The 20935-nt window shown below is 44.5% G+C and overlaps 1 protein-coding gene across 1 annotated transcript; it reads left to right on the forward strand.

Moving 5' to 3' along the window:
• Nucleotides 1-992: 992 nt before the first annotated feature.
• On the forward strand, nt 993-16877 carry LOC149337117 (uncharacterized). The gene is made up of 2 exons (XM_089553336.1): nt 993-1436; nt 12117-16877. The coding sequence occupies exon 2, from the start codon at nt 12293-12295 to the stop codon at nt 12602-12604; it is 312 nt and encodes a 103-aa protein (XP_089409462.1). The 5' UTR covers nt 993-1436; nt 12117-12292; the 3' UTR covers nt 12605-16877.
• The last annotated feature ends 4058 nt before the right edge of the window (nt 16878-20935 follow it).

The following is a 20935-nucleotide window of genomic DNA, read 5'->3' on the forward strand; positions in this document are numbered from 1 at the left end:
TTCAACAAGTTGGCCAGTGCGCCAGAACTCAGGGCTCAGTCTTCAGCTGCATTCGTGAAATTTGCTAGTTCTGTGAAATAAGGACGTAAATATGCATTTGATCCCTATCCAAGCAAACGTTTTCTTTTCAGTGTTTGCATGTACCGAATGTTGCGCAAATCAGAGAAAATCGAAAAAAAAATTCTCTCGGCTTAACCGCGCGTTTGTTCGGGCTCAAATTTCGCACAGAGGTTGCATTTAGTGGTCAGTTTTGTTTTATACTACATTTAGGTGGGGTACTTGCCTGATTCGGGCAGAATTATTTGGAAATCCCCATCGTCTGTGGCGACGGAGAACCAAAATCAAAAGACTTCGCAGCAATGGTACGCGTAGCGCCATCTCGCAGCCATCGGAGAAACGAGCTCTCCACCGGGGAGGGCGGTGTTGAGGGCGGTGGTATGGTGGCTAGAAGGGGAGCTCGTTTCTCCGATGGCTGCGAGATGGCGCTACGCATACCATTGCTGTAGGGTGCCTCGATGCCAGCGCTGCGCTGGAGCTGGCATCGAGGCACCCTACATTGCTGCGAAGTCTTTTGATTTTGGTTCTCCGTCGCCCCAGACGATGGGGATTTCCAAATAATTCTGCCCGAATCAGGCAAGTACCCCACCTAAATGTAGTATAAAACAAAACTGACCACTAAATGCAACCTCTGTGCGAAATTTGAGCCCGAACATACGCGCGGTTAAACCGAGAGAATTTTTTTTCGATTTTCTCGGATTTGCGCAACAGTCGGTATGTCTCCGCGTCCAGCGAGTTGTAAAAAATAGTTTTATTTAAACAATAGTGTTCCTTAATTCTGGACTTTCATCTACAAATTTTTGGGAACTCCTTGCGACGTTTTTTTGAGACAATTTGGCTCAAACCGAAACAATTTTGGGGGCATGATGTTCGGCCGTTCGGCTCGGGGGCTGCAGGATGGTAGCGGGTCAATCCAATCCACGGCGACATCCAAGCGTTGCTCTGTACTGTAAACATTGCGTTTTCAATAGTGGACTACGTGTTAATGGCAATTTTATCGCATAATTTGGAAGCAAAACGTGTTCTACGTGACCGGTGATTGATCAAGGAGGATCTTGTTCGATAGCAAGCGGATACCAGGTGGTGGAAAGCATCTGGTGTGTTTCGTTGCCGTGTCGAGCAGCCGAAGTGTGCGCGGTAGTTATTTAACACCGGGACCCATGCGTACGCTGAAGGCAGCTGAAACGCCTGTGAGCAGCTGACGCCGACACTGCTGCAGAGCCGACGTGGAGAGCTGTGCTAGCTACCGTCTGTGCCGTTGTCTGTGCCGTCCGTAGTGACCTACTCCTGCGCTGTGATTCCTACTCTGCGAGACGCCGGTGGCTGACGGACGGGCCGTGCAACTCGCGCCCCGATCTCTGACTGCAGTCGGCGCTGCGGTACTCTTCTTGAAGCTGCACATATTTCGAGTTAGCACGAGGAGAGCATTTCGAGTTCCTACTTTAGTTTCGAGTGCCTGCTTAGGCTGGGAGATTTCCGGGCTGAAATTCTCCCAGTTACATCAGGCACTCGAAATTAAAGCCTGCTTTAACTGGGAGAATTTAAGGCTGAAATTTTCCCGGAACTCGCCACATATTGGCTTCTTAAAGCACCGTGAGAACGTTTATACGTGTGACCCGGCTGTTGCCAGTGATCGGCTATTAGTTAACAATAGTCCCTCTGTTATTTCTTGCGGTCACTAAGAACTTGGCTATTAGAGGTGATGTAGTGAACAGAGAAGGCGTACTGGCGACGCCCTAGTCTCTTCGCTCAGCGCGCATTTAAAAGATCCATGTGGCACGACACAGCCGATAGTGGACGCAATGAGCAATAGTTGACGCCAAGTGTGGTATGAAGTTCAGCTAAGTTCATTAGAGTTCCACTTGTCAAGCGCGGGTGCGTGCCTTGAGCTCGTGAATTGAACCCTCTAATGGTGCGTGTCCTTTGCCTGCATTGTTTAGTCTTCTAGCTCTTTATTATTATTTTCTCCGAGAGTATGCACTTGGTAAACTGCATTTATTTTGATGTTCAGTGTTCTGATATTGCATACCATGACTGCTGGGTGTTATTTGGCTCACATGAAGTCTATCTCAAAAGATGGCCTTAAACACGTTTCTGCGTGCAGGTGCTCACAACCCAAAAAGCAGTGAAGTTTCTTTCAAAAATTTATAACTGAGGTGCTGCAGAGAATTTCCGGAGCACTTCTTTTCCCGAATGACGGCCGTGAAAGTACGAACATCATTTTTCATGGCAAAGTGTCACTTGGTTTTCTGTAGCCAGTCAGAGGAGAGCGCTGGGAGAATTTCAGCTCTGAAATCCTCCTAGCTGTTTGGGTTGTTTGTTGGGTGCCTGGTCTTGCATAGTTCTCCGTTCTGTTCGTGGAAACATAAAAATCGGTCATCTAGGCTAAGATATTCTGCAGCCAGCAAAAGTTTCACTACGCAAACGCTACAGAGACAAACACTATAAAGACATGTTTTTTACTGAAGCACCTTAGTCAGTTTTTGTTTGAGCTTTAGTATAGGGAAAAAAATAAGAGGGAGAGAGCAGAGGTGCCAGTTGGAGGGATTGCTACCTAGAGAAAGTTTCGTGAAGAAGACATGGTAGAAGAGGACCCATCGTCCTAAGGGGAAAAGGCATGCATAGGTATCTTCAGCGGGCGATTGTACCATACGCATATGCTATCTTGTGTAGAGGCTTTAACTGAATCATGCAAGCCTGTGAATCAATCCTACTGCTTCGAGGTGACCAGCGCTGCAATTGCATGTTCATTGGGCATACACAATTTGATGTTAACCAGTTACAAGAACCAGTTACAAGAAGTGAACACAGTGCAATCCCCAGAACTGCTTGCTCTGAGCCCAAAGTATTGGAAATTTAAGGGCATAGTATGGTGGCGTGAAATTGTGCCGCCAAAACCATTCAGCATGAGTGCAGTATTTATTTATGTTTATTTATATATGGTCAGTGCTTACAGGAAGCATTGTAGATGGGAGGGGCTGTATAACATAAGTACATCAAGAACAAAATACAAACAAAGCAGAAAACACAACTGCAGATAAATGATTGCATAAAGCTCTAACTTGATGGGCACTTCCTGGGTGCATACATCTAGCACCTACATGCATGGGCTTATGCCGGAGCTGGTCTGTGCACGGGAAAAGTGCGACATGCGAGCAAGCGTGTGCATGGTGCAGATATGTGTACATGTCAGATATCAGCATGCTCAGACGCGTGTTTGAAGCGGGGTGCACTTTGCAGCAATCAGAAGTGACACTTTTCTTCATGGCTTGAAGCTCTTTCAAATTTCTCGAACTTTTCATAACGGTGTAGGTTCCCCTCCCTGGCTCTTTTCTTCACGGCCTGAAATCCTTTCAGCTCCCCAACCTCTTGCATGCCTCTTTTCGATGACCATGCAGTGACAAAAGTTGTGCAGCGCAATGCCTACATGTGGGAGCAGCGCTGAAGATGGACAACTGACTCGGCAGATGACGCATGCCACGGGACCGGCGAGGCCAGTAGGGAACGCTGTGGGATTGGTATTCGAACGTCATAAATTTGGGCCACTGTTGATCGGCTGCTGTGGGTTGTGGTCTCACATCAACAGTGCCTGTGTCGCGTGCCAACCATGCTTCTGCTTCCACTTTAGACCCGTTGCCCAGCCAGCGTGCACAAACTCATGCACCGATTGACCTTGTAGCCTTGTAGCTCATCGACGTGCTCTTGGCCGGTGTTTATTTAACGCTTAAATACTGACTTTTGTTTTGGTTTTTTGGTCACTACGTTCTTTCGGGGCAGTGTCCCAAGTCCCACGTTTTGCGGGAAGCGAGTGTTTTTCTTGTTTGATATAACCGAGTGGTGCGGCGGGTGTTGTTCATTGTACCCGAGATGCAGTTCCTTAGCTCTAATACATATACTGACGGTAGCCACGCCCTCATTCATATTATGTTTGGTTTGGTTTATTGGGGTTTAACGTCCCAAAGCATCTCAGGCTATGAGGAACACCGTAGTGAAGTGCTCCAGAAATTTCGACCACCTGAGGGTTCCTTAACTTGCACTGTGAGTGCTTGTAATAACTGTGGCTTTTTTAAGTGGGCTGGTTGATTTTTGTACAAAGTGGAAAATTCTGCATTTTTTGTTAGGTAACTGGGTACCAGAGATGCGTGTAAGTGCATTTGCTCTCAGAATGGTGTTCCATTTACTTCTGATGCCACCTGTGCTGTGATGCATGTATGTGTGATGCATGCACTTGCCTGACAGAGTTCACATGGTTTGTGTTTGTTGAATCAGGCTTCGTTGAAACGGATATCAGGGCCTGCAGAAAGTCTGGATAAGTTCTTTTTGTTCATCACTGTTCAGTAATCGGGGATAGAGCACATCTCAGTGAAAGCTGTGTTTTGTTTAATCAGAGAAAAAAAATAAGAAAGGAAATGCAGTTAACCACAGGAGGGGATGTAGACAGAAAGAGGAAGTGAGGATGATGGGCTTAAGTGACGAATGTAAAAAGCACGTGGCACTCTTACAGCCTGTTGTAAAGGAAGGTTTGGTTTGGTTTGGTTTATGGGGTTTAACGTCCCAAAGCGTCTAAGGCTATGAGAGATGCCGTAGTGGAGGGCTCCGGAAATTTCGACCACCTGGGGTTCTTTAACGTGCACTGACATCGCACAGTACACGGGCCTCTAGAATTTCTCCTCCAAAGAAATTCTAGCCGCCGCGGCCGGGATCGAACCCGCGTCTTTCGGGTCAGCAGCCGAGCACCATAACCACTGAGCCACCGCGGCGGCCCACAAAGACCAACTGCTAGCCATCCAGGTGCACTCCATTTAATGAAAGGTGCATTTCTATAAATACATCGCTCATCAAAAAAAATCCAACTTGTTGACTAGCAGCTCTTTCCTCTTTGTCGGCATCGATGAAATGGCATTAATTTTGCGAAATTGGGTTTTAAATTAGGTTGTAATTTCCTTGTGTCTAGGAGTTGCTGAAACACCTATTGTTGCCTTTGTGCAAAGCTGGAGGTTTTAACTTTTTAACGCACTAGCATTAAAGGCCCTGTGTCATGGAAAAACTGGTGTTGGCATTGACCGGCGGTGGGGCCAAAAATTTAGGACTAACTGACCGGTTCGTGACGTCACAACCACATGGCCTCGCGTGGGTAATTTAAACACCCCAGTGCAATCACACTCTTGCTTCCCATATACCGGGTGTTTCAGGGAAGACTAAGTGATTTCCAAATAGGGTAAAAGTATGGCTTTTGCGGCTTAGTATTACTGGTGTTGGCAGACACCAGAAAACTGGTGAACCATCTTAACTAGCAAGCTAGTTAACTAATTTCTAATTATTAACTTTAACTATTACCGATAGGCACCTGACTGCAATTAGAGATTTGTAGCCGGACGTTAGTAACCGAATACACAACCCTTCAATTGCGAGATGGCCACGCTACGGATAGGCCACAAACGCTCGTGGATTTAAGCTAGATGGAGGTGGACCTGGTGAATATTCTGTGGTCTTGGGCTTGCTGTGGTGTCTTCAGGATGTGTACTGATGCATGCACAGTTAATTATGACCATGCTAATTAGTGATTAGGTAATAAAATTAGATTAATTTGATTTCTTAGATGGTTCATTGCTCTTGAATGGTTTTGTGCGTGTGTATGTGTGGTGTATAGCTGTGTAAGATGTGGTCCGGGCGTCATTAATCGGAAAAACACTTGTATAAATCCGCTGTAGGGCCGTAGAGTGTGCCACCACATGGTGATGCGATACTACTTTTCACATTAGAATTTCTTTGGAGGAGAAATTCTAGAGGCCCGTGTACTGTGCGATGTCAGTGCACGTTAAAGAACCCCAGGTGGTCGAAATTATCCGGAGTCCTCCACTACGGCGTCTCTCATAGCCTTAGCCGCTTTGGGACGTTAAACCCCATTAACCAAACCAAACCAAACATTATTTCTAATCTGTCTGGTGGAAAGTTTCCATCCGTCGCAAAGTCCACTGAGGGGCGCTGTTATCCCTTTCATCTGCAGGGAAAGCGGAGCCTGCTCCCTTGCCTGGGTGCAGATTTTTTTTTGTAAAGCATATTTGTGTGTTTATGCGAATGTGACTGCTGTACTTAATTGCACACAGTAGCTGTCTCCACTATGCTTCATTAACACCCTCCTGTCTTTATTTCATCCGACATACAAAGGCGTGCGCAGTGCTGTTTTCCGCCCTAACAGACATGGGGAAGAGGACGCGAATTTTGTGCCATATTGTTCCCTGCTACCCACATGACATTCTGGGTGCTACCATGAACTCTGCCCCTTCCTCCTTATGTATGGAGAGACTGGTGCACGCCTATGTCTTCCTGTCTCCCTTGTTACCTCTTTTAGTTTGATCATTCATAGACCAGGTGCTTGAGAGACATGCAGCAGTTTCCGTAGCTAACACACACCTCTTGTCTGTCTTCTTGTTCTTAGTTTTAATAACAAATTCTCTTGTACTACTACTGCTGCTGCAGTAGTGTTCAAGGGAGTGCTGAATATCTGCAGCAGCAGGGCCATCTGCATCTGTTATTCATTTCTGGCAAAGTTTCCAGTAGCACTCGCCAGGGTTTTCTAATCGGGTAGTTGTACTTTGTACGAAATGAAGCTTGAAGTGGCATATAGGACAACTCCATCCAGCTATTGTTTTCGGCAAGAATTCATTCTCTGTCCCTCTCTAGGTGTGCTAATGTTTGTCCGGCAGCAGAAGACGCATTTATGGCCGAGCTAATTCAATTTACAAATCTTCCTGCCACTCGATTCAAACTCATGAAGTTGACACCAGAAGGACCGGTTTGCCACCTTTTCGAAGTGAATGGCAGTGTAGCATAGCCTCTGAAATACATGCCTGAAATTTAGATATCACGCATGCAGTTCACTTTTGTGACATCAGCTATTGATTGCGACACCTGTTTTACGCGATGGCATTGAGGCTCCTGTTCTGCTGAGAATCCAGTGGTGTCGGTGTTGTAAGCGAACAGTCCATGTAGGTCACAAGGGGTGCGACCTTGTGGCGTCTTCAAAACATGACCACTGGATTGTCAATGAAGTTACCACAGTGGCAGGTGGCAGTTAAAGTAATGATTGTTCGCTCGGGAAGATGCAACGTGGGTCGCACAACTTCCACCACTGGGAGCACCTGCCATTGCAAGGCAGTGGCGCATCGCTTAACCACTACAGCAGTGCACCAGGAGTGGTAGGAAGGTTCCCAGGGATCTATGAATGTTGAGTAGAGAATGACCCATTGTGTATAAATGGGCATTAACATGTTAGCACTATCGCATCATAGCCTTAAGGTGCAGCTTTAGTGTGCGGTGCAATTTCTTTTTTTGCATTTCTAGTTTATGAAATCGCTTTTTTTTTTTGGTAAGAGTGGTTTCTTTGTCATTTCAGTGCCATAGTCTATCGATGCAGGCCAACTTAAGTCGATCCTCGGTGTTCCTTTAAGCTGTAATAACTTGTGGTTTAGTGTGTAAATATCTAGTGGCACCTTTATTTACATAGTATGATTCTAATACAGACGTGGTTTTATTCTTTGCAGTTAGTTTTCAATGAAGGTCCTGTGTACAGTTATGCAAGAAGAGTTGCAGGTGCCTTCTTCTATAATTTATACTCAGTTGTAATCTGGCGGAGTAGCAAGTTTGTAACAGTTAAGCAGTTTTTTGGTAGTCTTGTGTGGGTCAGTGCATAACCGAACATTGCCTTTTGTGTCTGCAGGTGCAGAGAGGGCCCTGAGCCTGGTAGCCCCATGCATGGCAGTTTCATTGACTCAGAAGCTTGGCCAAAATAATATCGTAGCATGAAGGCTATATGTAGTGATGTGTTATTTTCTGTATATTTCTCTGAAACCTCATTGGTGGCATCAGTATGGTCCATCGTTGAGTGCCCATGCTCAAAACCAGCCTTTTTCTGACCAGCATGCTGACATGTTTTTATTGGAGAGTTGTAGCATTGGTGTCATCAACACCCCTGGAAACTGTAATCAGCATCACCCCTAGATAAGTCCATTGCAAGACAAAAGTCTTTTAGTTCCTTCAAGGGCCTCAAAATCCCTTAATTGCTTTCAGTGTACGAATGAATTTGTTATGATGTATTTAGATTTTGACAGTAAGTTTTATGGGCTGCTTTCCGACATTGAAATGTTTGGTTGGTGACGAAAACAATAATATCAGTGAAAATGATGATGTAGTAGTCAAGAAAATGCCTTACCACATTGCATAGAAGTTTATGATGCAAGTTATATTTGCAGAAAGGGTTTCCAGTAGGTGCTTCATTTGATAGTAGAGACACCTATCCGCTAGTTTCCTGGCAGCTCCTGTTATCAAAATGCAACTAATAAAATTAATTGCTTTGACAATGTTCTGCCTTCATTATGTGGCTTTTAACAATGCGGCATTTTAGCCTTGACAGACACATTGCTTTTGAAACTTAGTCCCACTTGGCACGCTATGTATATGTGACTGCAGTGCAAGCTATCAGCGCTCACCAGGAGTGCTCTTGCACGTTGTGTGGTGAGCTGGCAACAGCTTTGATGGACTGGTGTTCATCACCTGAAGTCTCTCTTTGTATTTCAGGTCCTTGTGGGTATCTTACATGACAACCATTGCTGCCACTAGTGGCATCAATGTACAGTGGATCTTTTTTCTAGTTCTTTGAGCATCATCATCAGCCTGGCTATGCCCACTGCAGGGCAAGGGCCTCTCCCATGTCTCTCCAATTAACCCTGTCCTTCGCCAGTTGTGGCCACTGTATCCCCGCAAACTTCTTAATCTCATTTGCCCACCTAACTTCCTGCCGCCCCCTGCTATGCTTGCTTTCTCTTGGAATCCACTCCGTTACCCTTAAGGACCGGCGGTTATCTTGCCTTCGCATTACATGCCCTGCCCAACCCCACTTCTTGTTCATTTCAACTAGGATATCATTAACCCGCGTTTGTTCCCTGACCCACTCCGCCCTCTTCCGATCTCTTTAACGTTACACCTATCATTTTTCTTTCCGTAGCTCACTGCACTTTTTTCTTTTGTCTTTGATCAGGGCAGTCAAAATACTAGTTTGTAGGTGTTTGAGCAATGTAATATAGTGTAGGTATGTCGTTCTTCGAAAACGTCTGTTTTCGTTCATTAGGCATTTTAGCTGTAATTATGAATGCTATGGAGTTAGTGTGCTCGCTGATGTCCTTTTCTGCGGTAATCCTATTAGTAACGCAAAAGGACTTCTCCTTTAGCCATTTTCTTACTCCCGCTTTGTTATTTTATGCCATGTGATTGTTAACACTGTAAGTTCTTTTTTTTTTCTTGTTGAGTCATTCATTCATAGGCAATCCGAAGGCATTTTACTGCCCTTATGCAATCGCGACAGCTCTTGAACAACCATGTGTTACATTCTACTTTTCTTTCTTTTCAAGGTGGCTGACAGGATGAAGAAGCACTGCAGTGGAAAGAGTCATGCACTTTCATGTCAATTCCATAATTATGCTTTTGGCAGTTTGCATTCTCCATGTTTTCTCTCTCTTTTTTATGGATTGTTGGAGACGAGAAGAAAGCTGTCATCACTTAATAGTTTCAAATTTATACCACTTTGTTCTACCTTTCATTTCATTAGGGAATAGTCTTCTAGATCTGATCTTTTTTTCTTGATAGCTGAGGACTGAAGGGCAAGGGATAGTTTGTCCAAGTTTACATGGTTAAACCGCAGTTTAGCGGAAGCTCATGCCATGGAATTGGAGAAGACTTAATTTTTATTATGTAAAGGATGCATGAGAAAGGCTTGTGTGCTTTTAGAATCCTTTCTGCTCAGTAAGAACTCTATGGAGATTTGAGACATGCGGCTCTGTACTGCAGGAATCTTGCTGCACGTTTATTTTTGTTGCGTGATTATATACGTGTCTGCTCCCATCATTTTAGCATTCCATATTGCCGTGTACTTTAATGTTGTATCATACAGTCTATTTTCAGAGTTATTCTAGCATCTTGAAGTATTGCCTCAAGTTTCGTTTGAGTAAATCTTGGAATATGTAGCTGAAACCACAATTTTGTGATAGTTATGTCTTTTTAGATTCAGAAGTGCGCACTCATTTCTTTTATTCGCTTTAAAATGAAGTGTGCTCTGTTTTATTGCAATGGCCTTAGGTCACCTCTATATTTCTTTTCATTGCAAGGTTGCAAGTTGTGTTATCGTGTTTCTTTTCGTGTAACCTGTTATGTTATTGCTCCTGCTGCTTCTTGTAATGACAGGTACCCATGTTAAATGAAAATGCAAGTCTACTGACTGCAACCCTTATCTGCTTTTGGTATTTGTCTTAACTTTTGACTGCTTGTAAAACTTTCACTCATCACAGTCATCTTGAACAAGGATGGCACTGTGTTGAACAGGGTATCCTCACTAAATTCTGTTTGCCAGCATGCATGTGATGTAAGAAGGGCATTTGTTTTGGTTATTATGCAGCCACTATTAAAAACAAAAGCTGTGAGCTCATGCTAATGGACAGAATTCTTTGTTACCACTCTACATTCGTAACTATGTGGCCACTTCGCAATGCTTTTCGTATCTTGGATCACTCGAGACTTGTTTGCATTCTTTCTTCAAAGCAGGAATGTCTACCTGCCCACTGTAGCTATCAGTTTTTTATTTGTTATAGAGCTGTACAGAAAACTGTTTTCAGAAATTTGTTACATTTTCAATGCGAGTCGTGTTCTTGAAGTTTGATTTTGGTAGTCTTATTTCGAGCAATATACTAGGAACTAAAGCGCAGTGTTGGACTGCAGTACAAATCTTAAAGGTCATGCTAGCTATGTATTATTTTACTTTGCTGGTGCTGCTGCTGAGTGGCACTGTCATCTCGTGTAATTTATAAATGCAATTACTTCTTGTTACAGCGCATATGTAGGTTCTTCACTCTTCAAACAATCTGTTTCGATGTTACGATCACTTTGATGCCCTGGCAATACCAAACAGATGGTGTTTGTTTTACAGGGAAGGCAATTATCGAGACTTTTGAAAACATGAGCCTCCTTGCATAATTTTATAGCCTCTGCTGATTAAGGTGCCGACAGTAGACGTGGATTCATTGGTGTCCCTCGGTGTTCGACCTCTAATATTTGTATGCATGTCGTGCTTGTTGTCGCACTGATTTTTCATTTTCATCTTGCTGTTAAGTAAAATATCACGTGATTTATTTGATTATGAGCATTTTTTTATTTCCCTCATTTTGTTTTGGTGACATCAATGATTTGTGTAACTGCTTGCAGGGTGGAAGGAAATATTATTTTTCTATACCTACCTTCCCTATCTGCTAGATTCGTGCGGAAATAATTTGCTGCGTCAATTTCTTCTTTTCATTGGTGTTCATAATTCCACTAGCTGCAGTGAAGACATACAACGACTAGCGTGATGAAAAAGGTTCAAAACTTTTACCAGTGCTGCAACAGGGGAACAAGAAGAGACGGAAGGAAGGTTAGGTAAAAATTATATAAGGTAAGACGGAAGGAAAGACTTATATAGGCCAAATGGGGAAATACATAAACACGCGCTTGCGTTAACATAAAACGTCTTTGAAAGGAGCTCCGTCATCCAGTTTCGCCCTGCATTACAGAGACTGTAATCTTAATGATCCCAGTGTGTCGAAATTGTCGGATAAAAAAGCATGCAATCCCCTTTCTTAATAAGGCTAAGATTATGTTTAAGCATCGAGATAAATTGACTAGGGAATTGAGTGAAGCACATTGTATTTGTAAAAACAGCGACACGTGCGTAAGCATACCGTCATTAAGCATTCATGAATGTGAATTGTCATATTTGGATTCATAGCTGTGTCTTTTATGTTTTTTGCGGGAAGGATGGCGCATGCGCTTCTGGTTGTCATGAGAGTATATTACCCTTGTATGTTTCAATAAACTTTCAGTTGTTAGTAGCGCTTGTCCTTCCGTTTCTTCTTGTTCCCTGTCCCCTGTTGCAGCGCTGGTAGAAGTTTCGAACATGAGCCAACTAGCTCAAATCTCCGTGTTACTGCATGAAAAAGGTTAATGTGCAAAGCTAACTAGTTCTTTTGTGGTTGCAGCTGCCGCGGCAGCCAGGCGCAACTTCGATGAGCCCTTGCTGCCTCGAGACTGCCTGGACGGCGGCCGCATCAGCTTGGAACTGTGCTCCCCTTACACTGGCAGGGAGGCAAGGGACAGCAGTGTTGAACCACTGCACTGCATCCACTGCCCGTTTGCCACGACCGCCGCGAACCAGATGAAGCGGCACATGCAAACGCACATGGAAGGTCGCGACCGCCGTTTCAAGTGCACCGTCTGCCCGTACAGTGCGGCCGACCGGAGCTCCCTCGTCATCCACCAGCGCAGCCACACCGGCGAGAAGCCCTTTGTGTGCAAGCTGTGCTCGTACGCGTGCGCCCGCAAGTCCCACCTGACCTCGCACATGCGCACCCACACGGGCGAGAAGCAGCACAAGTGCACCATGTGCTCGTACGCCTCCGCCTGGAAGATAAACCTGACACGCCACATGCAGCTGGTGCACGCTGTGGGACCTTCATCATCCGCGTGAGCACTGCCTCAAGAGCAGCTTGCAAGCTCTGCCGCTAGATGTCCTTAGAGGGGAAGTGGAACCGAATTAGGAGGCCACCGAAAGCTTACCAAAGTCTATCTACATTCATGATGAAGTTAGCGCCAAAAACGAGGACCAGAGTTGGAGAGAAGAGACAGCACGAACACTTAGAGACAACACGAGCACAACACGAGTGTCTTCTCTTCTACTTTGGTCCTCGTTTTTGGCGCTAACTTCATCATGAATAAGATTCAACTCGCCCGACTTTCAACCTTTCTATCTACATGTACTATCGGGGACAAAAGTGGTATACTTCTCGCGACGGGAGCTGGAGTAACGGAAAACTGCATTGCAGCGCCATCTACAGGCGGCATCTGGAATCAAGACAGCCAATGCGCGACCTTTATCAGCAGGCATTTCGCTTGGCTCGTTTCAATGTTTCGGACTTTAGCTCGCCAAAATGCTGCAGTTGTCCGCTGCTCCGACCCCCGCTGCGTGGAGAATACCACTTTTGTCCCCAATAGTACTTCCAAGAGAGAAAGTCGATGACGCGCAGAGAGCAGTCTAGGCGCGTAAGTGCCAAATCTGCCTATGGTCACCTCTTTAACTACCATGTGTTGCAGCGCATGTGTCTGACTTCTGTCTCTGCAACTGGGGTCTTAATGCAGCTGCTAATAACAGAGGGCACTCGTTTGTCATGGAGACATTTGTCTCCAATTGTGCACGATGGCCTGCAGGCAGGGAAGAAAACTTTATTTTGGCTTTATAACGCGCTCCATCAAGCTGTTCACTTTCAGAGCCTATCATGGAGAGCGTTATGCATGAAACAAGGCCAAGAAACAGCTCTGCCCGGCTGTATCACCTGTGCACACGTGACCAGTAAGAAAAGCAAAATATTTGGCTGCTGTCAGCTTGGTGCACCATATGTGGAGGAGTGGTTGCAGCGTTGCCATTTTTTTTTACTTGTTACTGAGACCCTGCGTTCAAGAAACAAACTACTGCATAGAAGTTATGTGATACTGAGTTTTTCAAGGTGTTTCAGTGAATAAGAGATATGTCATGCTCCAAGGTTAGTGATGTTCTACATGGTGTTTTCAAGGGAGAAAAGTGACCTGTAAATTTAATGTCTATTGCTTTCATTTTGCCGCACTGCAGTAGAGGCCAGAGCAGCTGCTTACCTTTGCTCAGTTACCTGAAATACGGAGAAATCGTTCGGTGAATTCAGCGCACCTTGTTTCTTTCACAAGGCTGACTATGTTGCTGCTAGCTTGTTGCGTAAAGTCCTTTACGCAGAATGCATGTAAATCTTCAACATTGCATTTGTGACGGCAGCACTTGTCGATGCTGTTTGAAACACCTGTATAGTGACATTGAAGCAACAGACAAAATCACAGATTCCAGTAGTGGATGGCACACTACGCGTCTCAACATCAATGTACCCACATTTTCTGTGGACGGCGCAGGCTTCAGAAGCGAATTCTGGTTTGCTAGAAGTGCTGCTCCTGAGTGTGGCAAAAATTGTACTTTTTTTTTACTAGTTGAGGGGTCTCTTTTGTGTCTATAAATCAGCATAACCTACCCATTTCCTTCGTGCTAGTGGAATTCCAGGGGGCAGTACCTGTGTAACACCTTGAGAGACTCTAGGAGAGCAGCACATCGCAGAAAGGGTGAGGTGGACATTGGTTTCGAGAAATAGCTGGTCTCTCCACTCAGTCATCTGCTCTCATGCTCCACTGTGTGCATGCTAGCTGTTGCCGGATGATCAGTATGCCACTAGTCTCACTACCTTTTTGTCCGCAGTCCGGTCCATCATGTGGATCTCACTTTATCTGCGCGGACGCTGATGCATGATTTGCTCTTGCACATTGCTTTCTTTTGTTTTTGATCAGATCTCATACCCTGACAAACAGTGTGACAACCAGGGCTTAAGGCACCATTCAGGTCTTTGCCCTGAGCCCTGAGAAGTACTTATTGTGTTGCAAGCTGAACTGCCTTTTAACAAAAGGCAGTGCAGCAACTTTTTTTACAAGGTTGTCAGTTTTTTTTTTTTTTGTTGCGTTGCATTGATTGTTGAAGTTGACCTGTTAGACATGTTAGCTAGGTTTCATATTTGTTTGAATTTAGGCTGACTTGCCGCTGCTTGCAGAAGTATGGCATGAAATTAGGTGTAGGCTTGCATTCATTTGCGGTTGTGATGAGGGCTGGCATAATATAACAACAGTTCTGCAACTGATCCTATGCCATTTTATAATTTGCCGCCGTTCTTCATTGAATGAAGTGATGCCACATTCTAAGCTTTTGCTAATAAAGGTGTGAAAGGCTGCACGTCATGTGACCTGATGATGTCATAGTTGTCTCGACCAATCTAAATTTTATGACGGACCGCAACACCGGGTTTTTCCCATGGTCAGGGTTTTAATCCTATCGCATTAAGGAGGAAGAGAAAAAACTTATTTTCAATAAACCCCGCCACCGTCTGGAAGACGAAGTAATGAGCTTTAGCTGTTGGACTGTGATGTCATCATTGGCACGCGGCAGGTGGTTGTTTCTACAATGCTATTGTAGATGGCGCTACAAGTCTCGGTGCGAGATGTGCTGTCGCTGCGATCTCAGGGTGGTAGCAGACCCCAAAAACATGATGATTAAGAGCTCATGCCTTTAAAAGAAAAAAGGAACCTGAGGTCAATGCTTTGTGATCAGAATGTGTTGCTTTGTAATGACCGCGGTGGCTCACTTGAGGGCTCATCGTTGGGCAGCCATATCCAAGCGGAACAGCACCACCTCCCGCTGCTCACTTAAAAAAATTGGGCAGCCGCTGGGCCAACTCTTCCTTAATGAGTTTTCTCCATGTTCCTAGGTACGGGCCTCTGTGCCTTCGGAAGCATGCAATGTCTTGTGATGTACTTTTGTTAAATGCATGCACGACAGAACGCTCATATCAGCTTATATCCCATATCAGCTTTATTTGTCACATCAGCCAATGGTGAAGGGCAGGAAACTCAAAAATGGCATGTAATCAGTTGTGGAATCCTTGTAATATGCCGGCCCAGTACATGGCGGCTTGCTGTTAAGCGAGTGCATTCTTTTTCCAGCTTCCCTCACCACAGCCACCAATCCCTGGCCAAAGTGAATGGCCTAGGTTCTGCCTGATTACTGCGATTTTTCTGTGAGAGCAGGTCTAATCTGTGAGTTCAAGAAGCTTGTCGGTAAAGAGAAATTCACATCAGTGATCGAATCTTCTCAGATTTGACTTGAGGATGGAGTGTCACGTGACGGTGCGTCTCTGATTCGCAGCAGCTGACTGTTGTTTGTGGTTGACGTGGGTGGGAGAGTGGAATCCGCTCTCTTGGCACTCTGGGAATCACCGAGGGCAGATACATAGTGATAAAAGCTCATTACTGGCAGCTGACATGACCGTTTTTGTCCTAGGCATGTGAGAGTTCATAAACATTTCACAGAGATGAAGGATGACATTTGCACTCTTTAATGTATCGCAGGTGATGGTTGTGTTACTTGCAGACCACCTGTTGAGAGTTCGTATGTTCCCGTGGTCGTTATCACATTTCATGCCACTGCTTTTCAAGCGGTTGGCAGCCCACCGAATTGGTGTGACATCATCCACCGACTCAATCATTTTGGGAATCCCCCTTGAGCTACTTTATTTATACTTCATAATTATCATAAAACCTGGCAGCAAAATAGTGCAGCAGGTAGTCATCAAAATGTCTGCCATTGTTCATTGCCAAGTGGCATTCGTGCTCAGTCAGGACTTGCACATTCCAGGACCGTCAGGCGGTTATTGTTCATTTAACTTCCAGGTAACTATCTGTAGCTGGTGAACGATACCTCCTGTTATCAAGTATTTAAAACAGTATGTGTGGAAAGGAAGGGTGTTAATGTTGGACGCTGGGAGTGCAAGTTATAAAACGAGGCAATAAATGCTGAAGTGAATGTTCCCAATGTTGAAGTCCTCATATGCTTCGAAGCAGTATGAAACCGACTAATTCTGGTCAGTATGGGACAGTTTTGTATATAATCTACCCGGAGGTATTTTAGCGTATGATATTTCCCCTTACTGTTATGCAATTTGCAAATATATTGAGCTGTAACACGTGCTGCATCTGTGCACTGTTCTTGCAGTGTTCTGTGATTTGTAACTTATTTTACATTTGATGTTTTGTGTGGAGATTTTAGTGCAAGGTTTTCTGAGTGCATCTTAGTCTGTTGCTTCTTTACTGAAGGTATAAATAAATGCTCTTGAGATTGTCCTTAGTGTGGAATGACCTTTTCGGAGCCCCTAGCATGATTCATGCAGCATTGGTGAAAGCTGTTTCTTTTCAGCGACTCCGAGATTTCGGCCCATGTTACATACCGCGCTTGCTAAATGAAAACGTTTGGTTACAGGTGTAAATGCAGTACTACAAGTGCCTTCATTTTCACAAACATCTTATTTTTGTGCTTCAAAAAATGGCTATAAACTTGTGCAAAACTATTAGCACTAAGTGTCGCAAAAAATTAACTGGGACAATAAAATGAATAGCAGGTCATGAACAGCAGCTTACCAGTATTGCTGTGGAGGAAGATATGTAATGGTCTTATTTTGTTAGTGCTAAACCATGGGGCTGAAATATGAAGGGTAAAGAAAAGGCTGGAACCAATACTAACATCGCAGCGAGCCATGGAAAAGGAAAGGATAGGGCCAGCATTAAGGGACGGATAGTGCCGTGGATTAAGAAGGGAATGTGACTTTATGATGTCACAGCTTAAACCATGCAGAGAAACTGGACTTAGATAAGAGATGCGATGCAAAGAGTAGTCCTTTAAGATAGCGGAGCACATTCCCGGGGAAAGCAAATGTAGCAGGGGGTGGCAGGCAGTCATCAGCAAGAGAGGCCAACCCAGCTCCTACATATAGCCTTCATAGATTATGAGGAAGCATTTGACTCAGTGGAAACCTCAGCAGTCATGCAGGCATTGCGGAATCAGGGTGTAGAAGAGTGTTATGTGAAAATACTGAAAGATGTCTATAACGACTGCTCAGCTACCATAGTGGTACATAAAGTCAACAATAAAATTCCAATAAGAAAAGGTGTCCGGCAGGGAGACACAATCTCACCAATGCTATTCACTGCCGCTTTACAGGAGGTATTCCGGGGCCTGAAATGGAAACAGTTGGGGACAAGAGTTAATGTACAATAAGTAATGTGAAATTCGCTGATGACATTGCCTTTCTAAGTCACTCGCGGGCTGAATTGCAGAGCATTATCAGTGAGTTAGGCAGGCAGAGCAGAAGTTAATCATCTGCCTAGGTCTAAAAATTAATCTGCTGAAAACCAAAGTCATGTTCAACAGTCTTAGAAAGAAACAGGAGTTCTCAATTGGTAGCAAGGTGCTGGAAGTTTACTTTGTGTTTTTATGGGGGCTTAACGTCCCAAAGCGACTCAGGCTATGACGGACGCCGTAGTGAAGGGCTCCGGAAATTTCGACCACCTGGGATTTTTTAACGTGCACATGACATCGCACAGTACACAGGCCTCTAGAATTTCGTCTCCATAGAAAGACAACTGCTGCGGCCGGGATCGAACCCATGTCTTTTGGGTCAGCAGCCGAGTGCCATAACCACTGAGCCACCACGGTAGATAGGTGCTGGAAGTGCGACCGCAGATCTGGATAGCGACCGCAGATCTGGATCACAAGAGTAAAATAATCAGAAGAATAAAAGTGGGTCAGAGCGCATTTCGTAGATTCTCTCTGACCATGAAGACAGTTCACCAATAGCGCTCAAGAGAAAAGTGTAAACAGCTGTATCTTGCTAGTACTCACCTATGGAGTAAAAATGTGGTGACTAACGAAAAGGGTTCAGCTTAATTTAAGTGGCTGCAGCGAGCTGTGGAAAGAAAAATGATAGGTGTAACATTAAGAGATCGGAAGCGAGCCGAGTGGGTGAGAGAACAAACACAGGTTAATGACGTTTTAATCGAAACCAAGAGGAAGAAGTGGGCTTGGGCGGGGCATGTAATGCGAATGCAAGATAACCGCTGGTCCTTAAGGGTAATGGAGTGGATTCCAAGAGAAGGTAGGTGTAGCAGGGGGCGGCAGAAAGTTAGGTAGGCGGATAAGATTTAGAAGTTTGCCAGGATAGAGTGGCCACAGCTGGCACAGGATAGGGTTATTGGAGAGATTTTGGAGCGGCCTTTGTCCTGCAGTGGGCTTATATTTTTAATTATGTATATCTTAGAGGAGTGCAGGCACGTAATTTTCAGTTGCATGTTTTCTTCTTTGTAATGGTGTGCAAGACTTTAGTATACATGGATCAGCACATGGTATTTGCCTATGACTGCTGGATTATTTATATGATTTCTTTCGCATGCTGTTTTGGTTTCAACAGCTGAACGAGTGCTGTGAGAGCAAAGGTCCGTATAGGTCATGCAGGGCATGAAAAAAACTACAATATAATCAATCGCTGCCTTGTCCTTTTAATTCAATACAACACCAAAGTTGGCCTACTTCATGGGCAGAAGTGGCAAAAAATGAAAACCAGTTTTTTCATGCCTCACATGACCTGCATGACATATATCACAGTGCTGTTGAAACCAAAACTGAAACAGCATGAAAGAAAATTTAAATTGTAAATTACTGAGCATTCATTGGCGAACACCACATGGTGACCCATGTATTATAATGCTGTACACGTCATTGCAAAGTAGAAAACATACAATAGAAGTTAGTTGCATATACTCCTTCAACATGGCCCCAGCAGCATTCTTTCCTTTTCCGTGCTGTAGTACTCACATGCAGCATACTAGGGTTTATAATGGACTATCATAGGCATCCTAGGCAGGCTGTCTGTGTTGACATTTGTCTTCAAGAAACGTGTGTGTACAGCTGGCTTGGACAAAGCCATGACCTACACTTTTTCTCATGGGTTGTGTCTGTAAATGCTGCAGCCACTGTAAAATTGTGTGTCTGCAGATTAATGAAAAACATTACCATGGAATGAAATGAAAAATATAATTTACATTGAATCATTACTTACGGCATATATTATCTTAATAAACCTTCTTGTTGCTGTTGGTTACCTTGCCTTTTTCGTTGTTCATCCTGTGTAATTTACACTTTATCTCAGACCTCTTCTGGCAATTTCTGTGTACAGATAGCTTAGTAAAAATGCGAAATGTGTTTCCTCGTTGCCACTTTGCCAGATTTTGCTGTTTATTGAATAAAGTAATGAGAAGTCAGTATATCCTGTTGTACTTAGGTGTCATGGCATCTCGTTTTCTTTGTTTCCGAATTCTGCCACTCATTGGCTAGTCATTAGTACAGCTGCTTGCTTTGTGTGGGGTTGAAAGTAATGTGTCTCCTTTGCATTACCACTCTCCCCAGGACATAAGTCTCTGTGTCATCTCAATGACCCTGCTGGTCTTTGTAGCTAATGCTGTGTGAACACCGCAGGATCTTAGCTATGTGGGTAGCCATTCCTACTGTTCTGGAAGAACGAAGCTTGAGAGATCTTGGCACAATCTTTTCCCGTAACCATTACTGGCTATGCCACTGCGTGTAGCTATTGCTGCACATGAGAGATGAGTTTCACGGAGGCAAAAATTCAGGGGGGCACTTTGTTGACCTAAAGTGCGGTGAGGGGGAAGACTTTAGCGCAGTGTTGCTGCTTGTGTCACTGATGTGTGGTTAAGATCTTAATTAAGTACACAATTGCTTGTGAATCTTAGTAAATGCTGGAGACACTGGAGGGTGTTTGGGAGGCGCCTTTCTACAAACACTCTCCAGCGTCCTAGACAAGGAGAACTACATGTGCGTTGTCAGGAAGTAGCATAGCCATTAGCACGCTCTGCTGCGGAACGGAAGGATGGTGGTTCGAATCCCACCGTGCTCAAAGATTTTTTTCCTGGTCTGACTAGAAAAGCATGAGACCTCTGCTGACAACCTTCTGTCGACAACGATGAGGCATTAAAGGCTTCCGCCTTAAAAAGAATTCTTGAAGATACCTCCCTGCTTTTTCATACCACGTTTGTGTTGTGTTAGTGCTTACGTGTAGTGTGTGCCTGTGGCTGTTTATGTATTCTAGTGTATAACTCCATGGAAAGGTTAAATTGCCATAAGGTGCATGAGTGAACATCCCACGGGAATGAGAAGTGCATTGCTTGGGCTAGCAGGGAGGAGCTCGTGGCATAGGGCGTGATGGCGTCTTTGGGAACGGGCCATTATTGGTGCGATAACTTTAGGGATCTATCATATTAGCGTGAAGCTTTGTGATGTTAATTCATAGCCGAAGCCACCGTTGTGCAACTTTACTACTTGGCGACGCAAGGTACA

The sequence above is a fragment of the Amblyomma mixtum genome, chromosome 7 (assembly GCF_055824585.1).
Source record: "Amblyomma mixtum isolate Tamu chromosome 7, ASM5582458v1, whole genome shotgun sequence".
In the NCBI taxonomy this organism is placed as follows: Eukaryota; Metazoa; Arthropoda; class Arachnida; order Ixodida; family Ixodidae; genus Amblyomma; species Amblyomma mixtum.